The 20346-nt window shown below is 38.3% G+C and overlaps 2 protein-coding genes across 3 annotated transcripts; one reads left to right on the forward strand and one right to left on the reverse strand.

Moving 5' to 3' along the window:
• Positions 1-952: 952 nt before the first annotated feature.
• On the reverse strand, positions 953-19755 carry LOC131891707 (cytosolic carboxypeptidase 2-like). Its single transcript, XM_059241333.1, has 13 exons — positions 19471-19755; positions 18195-18367; positions 17739-17908; positions 16772-16915; positions 15305-15506; positions 14161-14441; positions 12741-12873; positions 11727-11876; positions 4839-4981; positions 4721-4774; positions 2758-2879; positions 2536-2698; positions 953-2465 (listed from the first exon to the last, which is right to left on the reverse strand). Exons 1-13 carry the CDS (start codon positions 19589-19591, stop codon positions 1292-1294), a joined length of 3030 nt encoding a protein of 1009 aa, XP_059097316.1. The 5' UTR covers positions 19592-19755; the 3' UTR covers positions 953-1291.
• LOC131891711 (uncharacterized) lies at positions 6633-8076 on the forward strand. 2 transcript variants are annotated; one of them, XM_059241342.1, is made up of 4 exons: positions 6633-6916; positions 6992-7064; positions 7207-7311; positions 7638-8076. In XM_059241342.1, exons 2-4 carry the CDS (start codon positions 7004-7006, stop codon positions 7829-7831), a joined length of 360 nt encoding a protein of 119 aa, XP_059097325.1. In that variant the 5' UTR covers positions 6633-6916; positions 6992-7003; the 3' UTR covers positions 7832-8076. The 2 variants fall into 2 exon arrangements, with proteins under 2 accessions (XP_059097325.1, XP_059097324.1); XM_059241341.1 differs by lacking the exon at positions 6633-6916 and having other exon boundaries at positions 6923-7064.
• Positions 19756-20346: the final 591 nt, after the last annotated feature.

Consider the following 20346-nt stretch of genomic DNA (forward strand, 5'->3'; position numbering starts at 1 on the left):
AAAACTGGCCTCAGATGATATCCAAGCCGTACAGAGTGACTTAAATGATCTACAACAACCACACTTTACGAATCAAATGGATCTTGAATAATGACAGAATGATGTCGTCTGAGATCAGAGGGCAGTAAACTAAACCTATATAGAATTTTGTGAAGTGGATCTTTACAAATGCTGGCAGCAGGGATTTTCACTTTTTTCTAGGTTCTCAAACTTTGCTTGGTTTGCAATAGAATGTACGATGTGATTGTCTCTACATTTGGACAGGCCATGAAAGCATATACGTAAATATGAACAGTATCTGGTAATGTTAGTCCCCTTTTCAAATGCAAAAGGTAGATGTTAAGCATTTATTCTACTATATATCTATTTTTAGTCCACTAATGATCGTTGCAAAACATTGAAATATCGTAGCAATACGTCCATCACACGGTAGAGTTTTCAAATTTGTTACTCTTTGCAACTTTTTAAACTTACAATACTGGCTGCTACTTTTCAAAAAATAATTATAAATAGCGTTGTGTCAAAATTTAAGCTCTTTGATATTGCAATTTCAAGTTGAAGAAATGTGATATTTCTGACAATATAACAATATATTTAACAAAAGAGCACTTAGTAATCAAATTCGATGCAAAACGCAAATTTTGAAGTGTAATCTCGCAACAAAAGGAAAATTTCAACTAGTATTTTGGCTACCACGCGTTTAGGCTTAGGTAGTTCCCATGTACTTTCAGTTTGAATATGATTTTCAATTCATTTAGGGACGGAAACCGACGATTTTGTCGAAAAAGTCGGCATACTGGGACACTAGATGATTTTCCCAAATATATTTCCTTACAAAGAGTCAACCTGAAAGTTCAGGCAGAAAATAACAATTTAGATTAGATACAATTCAAATGATTTTACTCATAATAGCACTCAAAGCATTTTTCGACTCTGCCTTCTTAAAAGATCCCATATTAGTTGACCACCTTGACCTGTTTCGTCCTCTATATTGAGTTATTGACTCAACGCGCAATGTAGAAAAAGCCTTTGTAGCAGAACTTTTACGTGTCTCCTCGACCATCTTAATTTTGATTTTACTTACAGCCCTGGTCATTCGGTTAGAGTTTTTTTCTTTTCATTGCCTTAAGCCTTTCTAAAAAATTGTCATTTGATTGTTTGTCGTCCATTTGACACGACAATATATTATCAAACCTGGCGCTTGGCAATTCAACGATCATACCCATCACTGAAAATGAGTCATGGTGTGCTCTTATTATCGAAAAACATATCAAATAACAGTGAACTGGTTTCATTTCTTTGTCACTGACACAACCGATTTCTTCTTCTTCCGCTTTTTTATTTTCACCACATTCGTGGGGGTCATGTTAACCGTGGCCAAAAGGGTCTTGACTTCGGTCACTTCTGTCTTTCTAACCGAAGGCTCGGCACCATCACCACTTTTCTCCAGGACTTTGCAAGCCTTCCTCATGCGATTGTACTTCTCCCAGCTCTTTTTGCCGCTTTTTTTCTTTTTCTCCGGCTTTGTTTCCTGAGCCGCATTGGACGGAATGCTCACGGAAATGGACGGAATCTTCTTTTTTCCCATGGTCATCTGATTGAGATCATCTGGGAGGGTGGCCACAATCTTAATAGGGGTCAAACACCGACTGCTCTCCCCATCACTGGAGTCACCCTGCCCGATATGCGAGGAGGAGCTGTAAGAGGACAGCAAGCCTCTGCCTTGGCCCAAGAGTTTGATCTTGGACACAGAGGCTAAGATCTCGGATTGAACTCGACGACAAGAGGAAGCAGATAGTTGTTCACTCTTGGTCCCTTGGTACTCAAACGGGCTGCCAAGGGAGTCGGTCAGAGGGCAAAAGAGCTTCTGAAGGTCATCGTCATTGGTATCATCGTCCTCAGACTCATCAGAGGTCCCAATCGTGAACTTGGTCTCCAGACCCTCACTATGCCTAAGTTCCATGATTCGTGGGGATAAAGGCCGATCGGGCAAGGGCAACCCAGTGTGGGAACGAGGCGGCTGTAGAAGGGCTGTTGGGATACTGGCCATGGTCAATGACCTCTTGAATTTTCGCCTTTCGTTCTTCTTGCCCTTGGTGGACGTTTTCTCATCCAAGGCCCGCTCACTACCACTCTTCTTCAGGAAGGGATTCGGCGACCCAAAATGGACATAACTAGCCACTTTCCGGAGGTCCAAGGTCTTGGTCATTTGGGCCATGTTCTTGGCTCGCTCACGACGGGATCGCAATCGGCGATTCTTCTTGACTTGTTGGCAATGGGTGTCCTCCTCGTCACACGTGGAGCTCAAATCGGCTGAGGACAAACTGGAATAATCGGTCAAAGCGATATTGGAAGGCTCATCGGCCGTGGAACCTTCCTTGACCAATCTGGAGACGATCTTCATGCGAAGTTGCTCGTTGATCGGGCACGGGTTCAAAAAGTCCTGAAGGGTCTCGCAAAAGTATCTGAAAGCAATCGTTGGGCACTCTGTCTAATACATGTCATTGCTAGACAATATTTCTTAAGTCGAATTACCGCCCGATGCCTTCATAGTCGTCTGTGTTGAAATGGGTGTAAGCTCTGGAACCGAGGTTGGTTCCACCGTAGGAAGCCTCTAAAGTGTAGCTGCATGTGATCCCCATGTTCCAAAATACCACTCGACCTGTTGATTCCTTTTGCCGCTGAATTCGAAATCGGCCTAAAGAGAGAATTTGAATGAAAATATGTCTTTTGATCTCTGTGTGAGGAACTACCAACAATCGTCAAAGGAGAACTTCTCTGAGGTATTCTTGTGGAGCATCAAGGGAAAGACTTGTTCCTTTAGAAATTTCTCACTGTGCCGACGATTCTCACATCCATAAAGGAACACATTAAACCGCCTGAAACGTAAAAACATAGATAATCATGTTTCTTTATCAGAAATAAGTGTGGAAATCCTTTTTGAGACTAACCTAATTGGTGATTAAAGTACATTACGTTTCTCTGTAAGTACGTCAAATTCATTCGCACTCAAATTACGGTGGCTTAAGACTGTAAGGTTCTTAAAATTATGCATATAAAGATGCAATTAAACTTCAAAGATGCTTCGTATTGTTATGGCATATTATGTTATTCTAAGCAATATGTTAAGCTGGGCACATAAAATCTTATAACAGTATGCACTGAATCTAGTGGATCAGCATCTGTGAGTAATCCAAGGCTTCCATAACAATCGCAGATAATGCCGATACAACGGTTTTGGCTTGCCAGTCAGTCGCCCAAGTAATCAAAAGGCAGTAAGGGCACTTTGGGGTCAGGGTGTCCGGAATAGGTGCTGTGATTGCTGCATTGGCAGGAATAGTCAAGTCTCTCACGGAGATCACCAATTTTTATGCCTGGGGAGACCTAGTTTTTTAGAAATCAACTTCAACCAATATCATTCTTTGAAAGTGCTCAGTGAGCTGCTGTTAATTGGGTATTATTTGATAAAATATGCTCATTCAATATTTCCCGTTTGGTGTAGGATCATATGTTTCCTAGGAAAGAGATAGCCGGCGTCACACTAAATTGTCAAGTGCAGAGAGTTACGATCAAGTGCAGACATGCGTCAGGGGTGCTAATTTCTTATCAAAAGAGTGTAAGTACAATTTAGGTCCAGGATGCAAAAAGATACAAATAAGGGTGGAGGAGTAAGTAAATGTTATTTGCATAAGTTTGAGAACATAACTTATATGTAAAGACTTCGACAACATTTAATATTTAGAGATGAACTATTAAATGATATTTACTGATGGAAAGCCAAATATTAAGTGTATTCAATACAAGCCAAAATAAAGGAGAATTTTAAAAGTTTTGCTTGATAGTTATCCCAACTTTATTTTTTTGTATTTCCAAAAAACCTCGAATAACACATTTGAAAACTAAGTCTCGGCCCACCACTTATTTCTTTTTTGATTGATTCTTCAAATGAGCCAAAACGGGTTTCAGATGTTTTTAGTGTACAATATCTTGACCAATTTAAACTATCCTATCTACTATCAAATGCCTTATTGAATTAAAAGCATAAATAGCATTGAAAAGTGGCTTTACTAGGTTTTTTTTGGCACTTACATATCGCTACAGAACCCACACCATACTTTATCTCTAAATCCCAAATTTGGTCTTGTAAGTTTAAACCGTTATTTCAACTTCTTGAAATATATCCTGCTCTCAAGGGTCTAAATTTCAAATACCATAAACCATTTAGACTTTTTTATTTCCATTTTTGAGGAGTTGCTAACCTAGCTCTTTAGGGCAATATTGTCTCTAGGAATTGTGTACATTTTGTCACTTAACCATTAACTTTGAATGATGAAGTTGTAAGCATGAACTAGTTTGACCTTTAGAAAAGGAGTGGTTTTCCCATTTTGCTTTGCAAACATCTTGCTCAATAAACTGAGCCAAAACATGCAGCGCTAAAACACAAAACTAGTGAGTCCTCTAAGTATCAAATGCAATAACAATATTAACGTTCATTATTGACTTTGTTTGGTGCATAACGTCGACAGAAAAATGTCTTGTTTTAAGATTGATTTGAAACTAAAAATCACCTGAATGTTTAAAAATACCCCAAAATGGCAAACTATCTAAAGTAAATGGCTTATTTATTTTTTCGGAGTCTCTAATTTTGAATCAACAAACGAGCTGGTGAATATTGGGCTCTTAAATGAAAAACTGAAACGTTGTCACTGCCCTCACTTACCGAGAGTGAGCGTGGAGGTCACAATAGAACACTATTCCATGCTCCTCCATAAGTCTGAATCAATAACAAGTTCATGTTGTTAAGGCATTTAAAAATCATTAAGCTAAGCCAAGGTCACCTTCGGAACAACGCTTTGAGGTGAAAAACCGGAGGAAAGGCCTCTTTGATCACAGATTTGTATTGCCGGTTCAAATCCCGTCCAGTCAGAGAACATCTCGTATTCCCGACAATGACTCCATCAGGATTAATCATGGGAACAATCTGGAATGACAATCGAGATGATTACAATCACGGGAAACGCCCACGTGATAATCGTTATTCGTGTGGTGAATAATTGATGTCCCAAGGGTATTTAAATTCATACCTGCTTTCGCTCAAATATCGACGTTTTAACAACTCTGGTAAAGTTACATGGCATATTCTAGTGACAAAGTGAAGGTCTTATACGTAGGTAGTAGGTTCACTTCTCCAGCTACATTCACGCCATAAACGAATGTATTTGATTGGGATTTAAGTGCAACTAATTCTGTTGATGCGTTTTTGAAAGCTGATTTAAAGGGTATGATTAACGGTGAACGATATTTTCTCGACTAAATCATGCTTGGAAAGAGATTTGGCGTCGCACTGTCTTCTTACAAAAAATTGAAATTTCAGGCTCATCCAACTGTAGCGTCATTCTCATAAATGCAAATTCAACACTTATTTTGAAGGGATGTAATTTCCTAATGTTAAAGTAAAGACTGCAAAATAATGTTAGTACCTAAATGATAGTTTTAAATCAACGGTTCTGTGCCTATTTGTATCACGTTTACATTTAAAACGTATACTTCCGATGTAAGCGACCATTTCTTGTACCCTGAGTGTAATATGTGCCTTATAGCTAGAGACGGGCAAAAAATGCAAAACAGCAAAGCCTTTTGGATACAAAAAAAGTGCAAAAAAAAGATAGGCCAAAAAGTGCATAAAGGCCGAAAGTGTGACATAAATAACAAATAAAATAAAACAGAAGACTTATTAAAATCTACTTCTCACAGTAGTGCAAAATTGAAAGATGCCTTTTAAAAAAATGAGCTTTGTGTCAATTTTTGACCATTTTTTTTTTTTTTTTTATGAGGTCAAAGAATGCTTTCCCTTGCTTATTTTTTTCTCTTTTTCAAGCAATAGATCTACACTGTTGATTGAACTGAAAAAATTAGACTTTTTCTTTCTCAAAAAGAGAAGCTAGTAAGCATGGAAGAAGTAAGGACAGCAGCTAGGGTGCGTTTTTTTGAGCTGTTGAACTATCTTTGCGCCCTGCTTATTTTGTCTCTTTGAACTTGAAAATGGCTCTTTTCATTTCTGTTTTCCCTTGATTCTCAACCAAAAGTGAAGTACTTTTGGCCTGCAGAATTTCATCATTGACATCACTTGTTCAAAATTCCGCTTTTCATATCTTTCTTTTTGCGGCAGCCTTTGATGTCAAACTTTGAAACCAATTATAACGCCAAGAAAGTTCTGGTTTCAAAGAAAACAACATTTCTAGACCAAATATGCAACAGGCGCCAAAAAAGAGACAATGTGCAAAATAAAGGTGAAAAGCACAAATATGTAAAAATAGGGCACATTAAGGGGAAAAGTGCAAGTGGGTAAACGAGTCCAAATAAAGGTGAAAAGTGTAAATGTGTAAAAAAAGAGCAAATCAAGGTGAAAAGTGCAAATGTGTAAGAAAATGGTCTTTGGTGACAAAAATTCATTTTAGACAATTTGCCTGTCCCTACTATTAACGCCATCTGACCCATGTCTTTGGAGAAGACACGCAAGTGTCTTTTTAATATTCAAAAGGATAGTCCAATGACTTGATTTGGAAACGTCCATATGTTGCTGGTAGAACAATGAACCTCCTCAACAAGGGGTTTAACCTTCGATTTTTCAAGAGACTCTCCATCCAGTCCCTCATGGTACCACCATGAGGGATAAATTATATGGGGATACAAAATTGTGCACAAACACTTATTGGAGAAGAATCGAACAAATATCTAAGCAGGAAACATTCGAAGTGAATTTCTTTTCTGCTTGAATGCCTTTCTCCAATCCGACGACTGTCATTTAAAGGTTATTGAAATCTACAATGACTAACGTGTGTGCCCAAGTATGTCAAACTTTGGGTCCAATAGGTTTTACAACGGGGCCACCCAAGAGCCCTCCCCGTTATTTGTGGTAATATAATTGCATGTGACTTGAGAGTGACCATCCAAGAGAGAAACAAGGTCTGAAACGTGTTTTTATAAACAGGTTTAATTCACCATGGAAAAGCAACTCGCCATTTTGCTCATTTTCTCAACCTGTTTTGTCATGGCTTTGGGGGGTGAGTAATGATCGAACATTGTGTTGAAATATATACATAATCATTTCCACTGACATACTACATGATTGATGGCTCTCGTCACGACTGTATGGCTTGGTATTTTAATGGAGGATTAATGATTAGTTACAAAATCTGACTTCAGAGTTCAAATGCTATGACAAAAGCGAAAGTGAAAAGGACGAAATGGGAACCGTCAAGACTTGTTCCAGTGACGTTAAATCGTGCAAAAAGACGATCATAGTAATGGGTAAGTAAAATATTGATCAAAAATTTACTTCACAAAAGATATTGAAAGGGGTTTCTAGGGCAAACTCAATGGTACAAATCAATTTTTGCATGAAATTAGTCACCTTACGCACATGATGCTGTAAACAATGGTGATTTAGTTTCTTTTGGTCATACAATTTGTCAACATTATTGGTTAGCAAATACTTGTCATGATTTCTTTCTCAAATGCACAAAAATAGTGGTCAAGCATTATTTCAGCCGAGACTTTGGTTTTAATGACGCCTTTTCAAACCGACAGCAAGGAGATATTACCGTCCATCCCTAATTGTGCACTTTTGTCAACAGATGAAAAAACCACGTATTCAAAGGCCTGTGGAACCAGCAAAGATCAGACAGATGAGTGCGCTGAGGACAATAGCAATGAGGCTAAAAAGGTCACCACCTGTTATTGCAAGACCTCCGAGTGCAACCCTGCATCTCGGAAAATGGTGGCAACCCTGACTATTTTCACCGTCATGGCTTTGAATTTGTTTCTTTAAGATTTCCCCCAAGGGCAAAATCGATCCAGGATGGGCGTTCCTACAATTGATTTGGAAATGATTTGGAAATTGGATGAGTACCTGCCTTGGATTGGCTTTTAATACTTTGTACATCTTGATGTTACTAAATGGAAAATATTGTAAATGATGTAGGTCTTCAACTCACAAGAGTAGTATAATTCAGACAACCCAGATTCTATGAAAAAAACTACTCTTCAATAAATTTTCTTGGTGTTTTTAACGAATATTTTTTTTTTTCTTAGAATTGAATTGAGAATAGGATCCCCAGCAGTTCAAGACGCACAACTTATTCAGTTTGCTAACCTTTATTTTCATAAAATGTCTGATCCACCAACAAATTAGGGTTGACAGATCTGACTAGCCCTTGAATATAGGGTTGACCAGGAATTTGAACAAATTATTATCCAAATCCAACTTAAAGGAGGCGACCTCATTTTTCCAAGATTTTGTTTGAGTGCATCTTCACAACATGCGAAAGTACAGGGTGGGCCATTGAAATCTGGCACCACTTTGAAGCTTGTTCCTTTACTTGTGATTGGTTTGTCAAATATGAAAATGGTAATTTTAGAGAGGTGAGTTTAGATACCAAATATGGAGGCTCCAGCACTCCTTGACAGAATCATAAGACTAGCAAACACTTTTAATTTGAAGCCACGATGAAAATGAAAATTTTAAAATTTTTGACCTCATAAATATGCTCTCAAGGATAATTTGGATCATTAAAAAACCTTTGGATGACTTCGATTACGACTATGGGGCTGTGGGCAACCGAGAAGTCTATGAAAGATCGCAAAGAAAAACCAAGATGATTTTGCCAATTTGGTTGATGGGAATCAAAGAATGTCTGCCGGGGGCGTTTCTTCGGAATTTAAAGGCACTTTGTCGATCATTGGGCTCTGTGTTCGAGATTGATTTAAGGTATCATTGCTACCAGATGGAAGAGGCCAATTAATAGTCAAAAAAATATAAGGGCAAGAAAATTCTTGAACAAGCTCAACTAAAAATGATTCGGTTCTTTTTTGACGAGGAAACCTTCTGCAAACATCAATTCTGGAGCAGTCAAAATCACAGGTAGTTGTTTCAAGACACTCATGAGGTCCCAAGAGTGCATCCTGTAAATTGTGCAAATTCTGCAAAAAATTTGCACATCTGCCATTTACTGCATCAGCAGATTTTGCAATTTTAACATCAATATTTAACATTTTTCTACAATTCATTTTGCAATTTTAGCCATTTCTGCAAAAAAATACCAATATGTCTGAAAATTCATTTTAATTCTCAAGAGTTCTGGTTAGTTTTACGGAAAAACGCGAAACTTGCAAATAGCTTGCAGATATGTTGCCGCCCACCAGCTCATGTATTCCATCCATCTTAAATAGCTCTTTTCTCATTGTAATATTTTTAAGATACAGTTAATACGAAACTTCGAAGAGTGTAGGAGCTCCCGATCTCACTCCTCAAGGAATAGCTTGAACGCCGGAAGCCGCTGGTTATTCATGATGTAGAAAATAATGTTCATGTTTTGTACGAATCAAGAAGATAAACATCAGTTATTAACAAAACCTTCAGGATTCAAGTTCTAAAGGATTCAGTCAGTCCACTAAGCTTGAGTCCCTAACAGATAATCTATTTCAAATGTTGGATATCAGTTTTGTTTGGGCAATGAACTTCTCCTTAAAAGATCAGGCTCATCTTGACATGTTTTCATGATTTACGGGGGAAATGGTCATGAGTTGGATGGTCAATTTGGAAAGATTTTTTTTTTTTTTTTTTTTTGGTTTGGTTTTTCACGGGCTTTTCTAACCGCTACAGGGAATGTAATCCCCAGTACTATTAAAATGAAAGATTATAATTCGTCTATTTATTACCTTTCAATTTTAATATGATATTTGGTCTACCAACGAATTTGAGTTGGCAGACCGAGCTAATCCTTGAATGTAGGGTTGATCTGGAATGCTATCTAAAAATTTGTCCAAGTCTGACTTGAAAGATGCTACCGGATCAACAAGGCCTACGTATTCCCTACGAATATCAGAGGGAAGCAAATTAAACAATTAAATTTAATGTTACTTTCAAGAAACTTGAAAAACTTCATTTTCTCAACAAATTTGTTCTGCAATGCTTTGCTATGCTCTGACATTGTGGTTTTTCTGTTAATGAATTGGGATTTATATCTTTCAAGAAAAAATAAGGATATGCAAAATGCAGATCAATCTACACGGTGGTCATATTTTCTGGTTAAGTACTTGCTGAAATGCCAAGACATCAAGATATGTTTTTCTTTATCAAAGAAGCAAAAGGAACAAAAATTGTGAAATACACATGTTTAAAAGTAGCTCAGATAAGTGTGTTAAATCACTTAAAGCCCATTAAAATGCATCATTGTCAAAAACGTAGTCAATCAGTATGAAACGTTATCTTAGTTATGCATTGACGTAAAATTTCATAAATTTCTATTTAGCACATTCTTAGGTATTACAACTTAAAGGTTGCGTTTTACAACTTTAAAAAAAATCGAAAAATGGCCTAATTATGTTTCCAATTATTTCCAAGGAATATGATTGTCGTTTTCAATGGCAAGAAATGAAGTTTCTCCATTTTCTTTAAGATTTCTTTAAAAGCTAAAACTAGCAATAAATGTCGCTTAAAACTTACAAAAGATGTAAAATTGCTTGTCATCTTAATTAAGTGCCAAAAGCTACACTATCCTATCATGTTCCTAAAAGTTATATTGCAACAGATATTCGGGTTTTTCTACCTGCTTCAGAAAAGCGAAATATTTCCATTTATATTTAAGGCATAGAAAAAGCTGATTATATTTCTTGGCAATAGCTTTAAGATTTAACCAGAGCAATTTGTTGTCAAATGTAGTCAGAAAATGCAATCTTTGAAAACGAGAGATCTTATAGTTTGCTCCATGGATTTGAATAAAATTCTAGCTGGAAAAGTAACTAAGTTTACTCCCCACATCTATTGATTAGGTTTTCAAAATTTTTACCTCTTTCTAGGTTTTCAGGGGATTAATATTCTAATCTTAGCTGGAATCCAAGATGATATTTTGTACAAAAGTTGTTCCTTTTGCTTCAATAACAACGAAAATCATTATTAGAAGTCTTGGTATTTGCAAAAAAACTTTATCAGTATTGTGAGTAACACCGTGCTTGATCCAGGGAGCAGCACGGACAAGGCAAGAATTTGCTCCCTATGGATAGCAGGTTCAAATCCCAGTGCTGGATGATATTATGATATAATTTTCCTTTTCATATACGAGTTGCTTGATAGGGCAGGGAAAAACAGCGGCAGATATAAATGGTCCACCCTGTAATATGTTATTTTACATTTATCGTCCTCGTTATTTGAAGGGCCACATAACCGGAAATTTGTTTAATCTTTAATCAAGGAACTGTTAAACAAAGGCTGTCGCGTTCAGGAATGTCATCAATATTAATGGCTCCCTGTTAGTCAAATGTTCTGAACCAAGATTTGATGTTCTAATGTGAATGTACAAGAATGCCGGGTAAATTAAAAGACTAATTGAAGAGCTGACGAAGTGAAACCGTGTCTCTGTTTATTGTGCGATTAGATAAATTCAAAGAAGGCAGGGAAATAAATGTGACGCTTTGTGAATAATTGACGAACTTGCCCTTGTTTGGCTACGCAAGGTGACATCGGTCTTTTATTTTCTATCGCCTATGGCCATTCTCTTGGGAGTATGAAATGCATTTCCATATTTACACCATTATTTAAAGGGGATGGATTAGAATAAAGAGTAATTTGTCATTTTATTAACAAGTTTAGTCTCCCCATCCTCTGTTTATGTATTTTCCTTGGCATGTTTGCTCAACCTTATTTATTTGGTCCTCTCTCAAGTTACCTTGAAGATGAAGCGTTGTCGAAGGTCCTCTGCCACTTGGGACTCTCCGGTGAGGAAATGAAGGATCCCTCTCATGATCCAGGAGCTTGGGGATTCTCCAGGATGAACCCTGGCACTTAGAAAGATCACACTGCGCTGTTTCAACACTTCCTGCGGGCCAAGACCATTTATAAGATGAACCAAATGGGCCTTCACCTGTCCAAAAATCAGGGTTGGGCCAAAATCAAATGGAAGAGACACATACAACACAGTTTTGCGCTTGAGAAGGTCCAAGAAAGTCTCAATGTAAATGCTGAGTGCGTATAAGACATGAGAATTTGATCATATTTCCTCTCAAGATTTTTTTTTTCATCAAGTGGCTATACAACATATTAGTTGAAACCTTGATTGTTTCAACGTTTTTCTAAAGCTGTTCAAGGTGTAAGAAAATATTTCTGGGATTTAAAAGACACTCTCCGACGATCAGGAAACCGACCAATGCTTGATCTAAAAGGGAAGATCCAACACTTACGGAAGAATAACAAGCAAAGTACCAGTAGCGTCCTTTAAGCCAGACATAGACGATATTTTGATCAAAATATCTGATCAACCCTATATTTAAGGGCTCGCCAAATCCCCCGACTGGATGAAATATTATATGAATGTAAAATCAGGTAAAATTGATACCTTTTTCCGTCTTGAAGTACTGGGGATCCCATTCCCAGTAAGGTTAAGGAAGTCCGCAATAAAACAAAATGAAAACACTCAATTTTTACCATTCAAAGATAGTTATTTATTGATTTTAGCATTAAGGAAGTCCGCAAAAAAATGAAATAAAAAATACCCAATTTTTACCATCCAAATTATTCATTTTTTGATTGGATTGATTTGATTTTTCAGCAACTGGTGAACTAAAAATTTGTACGGGGACCTTTAGTAGAACTCAGTTTAAAAATTTACTGCAATTGCCTCTTCCATTTGATTTTGATTAAATATTGATTTTCGAGTCAGTGCGCTCATGAAGTAGGGCCTTACTTGATGGGCAGGAGCGGTGATTGTCAGGATGTATACGTTATTACCCGCTAAAGAGTTGCACAATAACTTCTGTGAGCAGACTTTGGCACGATTCTCATTCTCCTGAATGGCTCCTAAATCGTCTTGGAGGTCACTAATAAGAGAAGCAAAATAATATTGAGTTTTGCGTAAAGAACACGACTATTCACGGTATTTGCAAGCATTCTCCCATTTTTTTTACGGTAAATTTTGGTGTATCTCAACCTTTCTGTAATTTTAGTTTCTTTTTTCGTGAATGTTTTTAAAAGGTTCTTGAACAAGAGACCATTTCAAAATTATGTTTGCCACCGTCAGAATTAGAATATTGTCCGGGGTTTGACTAATTTTGATAACTTTGGTGGTCGAAATTGCTCAAATGTTGCAGTTCACAATTGGAATCTGGATTTCAAGATAGTTGATATCAAGGCACGATTTAAATGCAATGTTCATCAAACCAACTAAAAATATTCTTTGAATGCTTCGAAACGGGCTTTTAAATTGAAATGGTTGAAAAGGAATCAACATGAATTATTAGTCCATGCATTCATTAACCTCTGGAACATGAACAGTAATGCTGAAGGTTGAGAATTGGCATTTTGGAATCGAGCCCGTGCATTACCGTCTTCATAAAATGAGACTGATCCAAAGTCGCCACGAATTTGTGCTTCAATTGAATGACTGAGTGAAAATTGATTCCCCCACAAATCTCTACTACTAATGATTATGATTAATAACTAGAGGCTACTCCATTCACTTTGTGCCTTGTTATCTACTAAGTCACGGACTTCTAGAAATATGTACTGCGAACGAGCTTCCCGCCAAATAGGCCTGCTCTTGGTCTTAGCCACTCTGAGCCACTTTTCGAATTAAAGTAATAAAACAACAAACGTAGATCTATTCAATTAAAGGTAGGACATTATTCTATCATTTACTTGTCAAGTGGATCGTTTCAAAGTTATGTGATCAAAAGCTTGTGTAGCTGACCCAGAGCAGGCTGAAAATTCGAATCCTATGTAGTGTTTACTACATAACTTAAACCATGTCTCCCGAGTTCCCTAAGCATAGGTTTGGGCTGAAATTTGCCCAAGGTCATCTATTTAACAATATTTTGTGGTCGTATGAAGTGCTTATTTGGAATAAGATGAACGGTTTAGGAGGTACGAAATTTTGGCTTCCGTTGACTAAGCTTATGTAAATCACAACTTTTGAACCAATCGTTCGACCAAGCTGAAAACTAGAATACGTTGTTGCAACGACTTGTGGTCGGTCTTATTTGAAGGAAAGCGCAATGGATTCACTCGCTTCCAAAATCGATTCTACATCACCCCCGTCCATATTACAGTGGTTCATGATACAGCATATTGTTGGAAGCCCTGCTTATCAATGCAGGCTTGGGTCCCACCTGTAAGAATAAGGGTAGCAATGAGCCACGTAGACCGTGTCATTGTCATGGGGAAAGGTCAAGGAGAAGGTGAGCGTGTAGGTACACCCTTCGTCCTCGTCGTAGGCCTCATTCCGATAGTATCGGATGTTGGAGCCCACTCTGCTCCAACCCACGTAATGCTTTTCGGCCTCCAATTCAGAATAGAGGACCGGCCTCATCCCACATGTGTAGAGACTGTCAGGTTTGTTGAAGTTGACGATGGAGAAGCGGTACGTCATATCGGCTCGCATATTTTTGACCTACAAAGGAACTCGATTTGAATTGAGACTCGTTTACATTCAAACCCAAACTAAGCCAAGCAAGAAATAAATGTTTGATTCGGTGACAACTTAAAAAAAAAGAAGGGAACCAAAAGGAATTAAGTGTAGCAGACGGTATAGAGAAGTGTAAAGATCTGGGATTTCATACTAGTGCGCCCTCTGGTCCTATCATGTAGTTAGTGCCACCACACTTTTGCTGACGACCAGATGTTAGCACCAAATATTTTTCATACTTATTGAATATCTTTGTCACTTGCCATTTCATGACAGTTTTATCAAATGAATGTTGAACTAATATAGTAATTGTTGAACGATGTCCCGAAATGGCGAACAATTTTGTTAATGCAGAATTGGAGGCACGGAATGAGCTTCAATCATGAAAGTTCTTTCCGTGATTGTGGCGCAGCTTGGCTAGCCCGCCCACTTGAACTCCGAGTCGGTACTTTACACGTTTCTATAGCTGCGAATAAAAAAAGTCGTCGGATATATTGACTCCTTTAAGTGGTAGATGTCTGATGATGTCGGCACAAATTTTGGGAGGTCTCTGGGGTACTTTTCAAAACAAAAGAGGTTCTAAACAACCAAGATACAAATCGAAACATTGGACAAAGACCTTTTCCAGGGTTTCAAAAAGTTTTTTTGCGAAAAGAGAAAATTCGAATGTAGGCAAAGTAAGTCCAAAAACAGTTTTTTCGGCTAAATAGTTATTACTAAGCATGTTAATGAGGAAAATTTTGACAATTAATTCAATTGAAAACCTACATGAACAAATGAATTGGAACTCTAAGCTAATCCCTTGGCAAAGAACTATTAAGCCTCAAAAGTGGGTTTTCCAATATCACCTGAAAGTAGAACCATTGACAATGACGGGAGGTGTAGAGATCGGGACGAAGGTAGAGTTCGTAGTAGCTCTCCGTGATCCGGATCGCCTTGGCCAGATTTCCGCTTTCAAATCGAGACTCGAATCTCAGCGTGTTGGGCAATTTCGGCAAGTCCGATGGATACTCTGACGGGGAATCGGCTGTGGGGGCAGCCACACTTCGACTAGTCAAGAAAGAAGATTGAATATCTAATCCTTTCATTTGAAAGACATTTCAATTTGATCAGAGTTGGGTTTGTTCCAATAATGAGAATGGGCTTCTTTGGTCACCTTTTCCCTTCCATTTTCTAAAAAACCCAAATTTATGAGAAAAATCTGCCAAGCAAAAGCTTTCAAGAGGAGATCTGAAGTGTAGTTCCTGTAGTAACATACTTTCCATGAATGACAGAGTGCTGAAAGTAAGGAATGTCGTATGGTTGTACAGAGAGCCCTTAAACTAGAGGGGTGGACATCAACGGAGCTAGGCCGATTTCACTTTTTGTCAAAGCTCTTTGACGGATGCATGAATGGAAACAGGCAGGAAGGTACTTCCATTTGAGGCCAAACTGCAAAGCTTTTACTGTATACATAATTTCTTATTCCTAAATTTCTACACATTTTACTAAATAAACCAGAAAATTTCGGTATTTTCATTTAAAGTAAGACAGCTCAAAGTCTTTTTTTCGTAAAATCATAATTTTCTTTTAAATAGTTTTTCTTCATACCATATGGTAGCATGTCCTTTGACTTTTGGGGAGCTGAAATCTTGTTATCACAAAGTTGCCATGCCAATCCTCCTTTTACAGGTATTCTTGCCTTGGATTATGAAATTGTTACGATAGTTCCTTTAGTTCCTTCAATGTCACTGCTCTTTCCCAATGGGCACTTTACATTGCACTATATGTATAGCCTTGCTTCCAAATTGCTTCTTCAATTTACAGGTCACCTGATAATACGGTACATTTTTTCCTCAATATGATAGAACATAGTTACGTGGCCGCCTTGGCGCCGATTTTGATTTAATTGGCCTACCATCTAAGAGTGAAACTACTAATTATGAACAAATGCCCAATCCAAAGAGGCCAGTTAGGCAAGGTATTCAGGAGAAGAAAATGGCAAAGTGATAATGTTTCTCTTTTTTCACCATGCCAACTCTCCGTGCATAACTCTGCATCAATCCATTACTTTTTGAACTGAATGCATGGTGTAGTAGGCCTGTTGTTGAAGCAAGTGAAACTTATGTGTGCTTGAACTTTTGAATGAATTTAATACCAACTTTGTCCAAAAACCTGACCCTTTAACAAGCCACTTTCCAAAAAATAATCCCTTTGCACGGTAGATGGCATTAGTTTCTGAAACTGAAGCTGACAGTTTAAAATCGTCTATAGTATTGCCGATTGTTCACCTTGACCTGGCCATTTTGTAAAGTTCTTGGATTTGCATAGCATACCTGAAATAGCTGACGGAACTAGTCACGTTGTATTCAAAAACCACAGCTCCGTGATCCTCTCCCAAGGGTCTGGGTTGTGCCTCTTTTCCCGAGACCTCATAAAACACTTCTGGTTCTGTGGGAAACGACCGGATATGTTGGACCCTGTGGTGTGACGAAAGTACACATGTTTCATTTGCGAACCAACTTTTGGCAAAACTTGAGACAAAAAATACGATTGGCATTGTATTTTGATAGTTAAGTGTTCAAAGGATAGTTAGATATAATGCATTGCTAAAAGAAGTGTAAAGATTTGGGATTTCTTTCTAGTGCACCCTCTGGTTCTACCATGAAGTAAGTATCACCATGCTTCTTACTGATGACAAGATGTTGGCACCAAATATTTCATTCGCGGTTATTGAATGTTTTTGTCACTTGCCATGTTATGACATATCTAGCAAATGATTGTTGGTTTTAAATGGTTTAAGATAATTGTCGAACGATGTCATGAAAATGGCGAGTAACTTTGTCAATGAAGATTTGGAAGCACTGGATGTGCAAAAATCATGGTAGTTCATGGGGCGATTGTGGCGCAGCCTGACTAGCCCACACAGCTGACACCCGAGCCGGTTCTTTTCACGTTTCTATACATATGGGGACGTTTAGGCAAGCTCTGGCAGGTTCCTTTGTTTGCTGGTACCAGAGTCGGGGTTGCAAGTTTGGGGCTTCAAACACGTTTTTTTACAGGCTGACCCTTCTTTCGCATTGCTATATGAGGAAAGGTCAGCTTCGTTAAAACCAGCTTGAAACGCCAATTTTGCATCACCGGCATTGGCAGGCAAGTTTGTTTGCTGTTTCCAGCACTTGCCTCAATGTCCGAATAGGGGCAACAAAAGGATAGGTTTCCCAAAAAACCTTCATTGTTCTGTAAATCTCACTGCTCTTGGACAACGGCTTGAATGTGCAATGTATTATAAGAACAACTTACTTCTTTCGGATGACTTGACATTCGATGGGCCATCTGGGTAAACATCGGTTCAAGTTGATGTCTTGTGCAATGGAATACAAGTCCTTGGAGCTGTCCTTTCCAATCCGGAACTTGGGTTCGAAATCGTTCAGAACAGGGGCAGAGGGAATGGTCAACAAATTGGTTTTGCTCTGAAACAATCCAAACAAAATTGACACATTCAACGGTACTCTTTCTTCTCATTCTCTCGTGCATTGAGACACCCACTTGGACAGCCTTCCAAGGTCAATAAATCGTTCGGTATTTGGCACGCATGGAAACCACTTTGCCTTCAAGGCTATTCATTCTCCCTTTAAAAGGCTTTCCAGACGGCCTAAATGCCATGAGGGTAATAATAACAGTCACGCCTGGCCTCTTCTCCTGAGTCGTTTATGCTTGGCGTAAAATGCCACAGAAAAACAAAGAAAATCTGCTCACCGTCTGGTTGGATGAAGACTCATTTTGGCGGTGGTTGGATATACAATTGGAAGAGCTGGAACTTGGAAGGCTTTGAGGATCTTGTTTGCCCAAGCTGTGACTTCGGAACCTCCCGTAGAGGAAAAGTGAAGTGTTTGAAAGGGTCGAAGACGAGGAGAACATGGAAGGAGTCTCTGCAATTAAGAAATTCTACGCTTGCTGAAGCTTCTCTTGTTTCAATATCCTGCTATATTAGCATGGGTACAAATCTAGACATGGTTTTAAATTGAAACTTAAGATTGAAATTTTGAGGCAATGAACTGCGGGCGGAGATGTCCCATTAAAAGTTCAAAATAAAAATTCATGTAGACACCTCGACTCTGCCAATTCAAAACCTCTATTTGGTGGTGTTTTTTCCTGCCAAGATAATTCACATAAAAAGTGTAATGAAGCACCTAAAAAGACAAATACAAGCATACATACAATTTGCAATTAAAAAAATAAAAATAAATGATAAGTCAGATCAATAACTCTTTCAGCTTGAACTGTTGGGGATGCTTTTCACAGTGGCAGGAAGGATATCCGAAAACAACAGAAATGGTATTATTCAGAGTGACCAAATACGTTTCAGACATAGGGCTCGTTTTTAGCCCCAAAATGCCCAGGTTATATCTTAGATCAATGTCACACATAGTTAATATAGATTTTCAATATCACAAAAAATGTCAGATTTTTTCCTTTTTCCTAGATAGCCTCATAATAGCTCAAAATGCTATATAATGTCGCTTCAAAAAACACAAAGGCTATAACTTGGTTGCTTTTTATAATACCCTCAGCTTTGAAATGGATTTTCCCCCAAAATTCGTAACGTTTTCCAAGATCACATCAAAACAGCATTTTTTAACAAATTTCGGAATGAAATGTGAAATTTTTAGGCATTATTATACATCTATCTCATGGTTGCTGCCGCTTGCAAGTAGATACCCATAGTTTCTAAAATAAATTCTCACCCCCGTTTTTATTGGTTGCACATGTCTACTTTCAAACGCAATATTCCGTCCTTTCTCCAAAGGTTTTTTACAACTCAAATATTTTCAAACAAGCTCCCGGTATTTTCCTTTAGCGAAAGATTTGGACCTCAGACCCTCCGGTTTTATTCCTTTTGGACCAATTTTGTCTTTCGCCCACCTTTCCTTGAGCCGTCTATTTCAACCGTCATTGTTTTACTCCTCCAATGGTGATTCATTAACTATTGCTTACCACTTCCCTATGTAAATCATTATAAAGAATGACATACCTAATGTGGGTGATGATGGAAACGCATTGATGAGGTTGCTCCGACTGGTGTTATTCTGATTTAAAGGCGTTTTAGTGTCGGAAGCCATCACGGACTCTCGGTGCATTCTGGAGTCAATCATCGATCACCTCATCACACTGTCACAAGCTCGAGAATGACACGGGTAAAAGTTCAATCACGCCCGTTCAGAAGTGCATAATAAAATGCTTTTTTTTTCTCGTGTGGGTCGCCGCCCTCGACTTTCTCACGAAATGCAATGCATTCCTTAATTGACCTCTTCTTCCATGAAAAGTTGGATCAATTGGGTCCCTTACTCATAAGGAACCAGGCTGGAAGGGAACTTTTGGAACAAACTTGATTCCCTAACAATACCAAACCAAGTACTGCACAACAACACCTTCTTACCATATCCTATCCTTTGGCAGAGGAGAGAGACAGACAGACAGAGGCTCTCATGGATGAATCGTGCTTTTCGTCATCAATCCTGGAACACAATAGATTGTTCCCAAGGAGCAACTCCATATCTGGGACAACTTGAACACATTTCCAAGGGCTGCCAAAACTGACTCTATTGGCATTCCCTTGGTACCGGCCAAGACTTATTCAATCGTTGGAACAAATTCCACTCAGGGAGCAAGGTTGAACAGATAATTTGAGGTGGCAACCCTGACGGTTGAAAGTCGTTCCACTTTGGTCCAATCCTTCAGCAAACGCACGGAAATCGTCGCCACATCTGGCCTTGGAGCGGGCGTTTTTCCACTCCTTTTCCTTTCTATTATGCAATTTTGGGCGGAACATTTTTTCTGGGATTTTGGTTAAGATTTGAAATTTTATTTTGTATGTTCATTGCAAAAAGGATGAAACAAGGAGCAATAC

The sequence above is a fragment of the Tigriopus californicus genome, chromosome 12 (genome assembly GCF_007210705.1).
Source record: "Tigriopus californicus strain San Diego chromosome 12, Tcal_SD_v2.1, whole genome shotgun sequence".
NCBI classification, from domain to species: Eukaryota; Metazoa; Arthropoda; class Copepoda; order Harpacticoida; family Harpacticidae; genus Tigriopus; species Tigriopus californicus.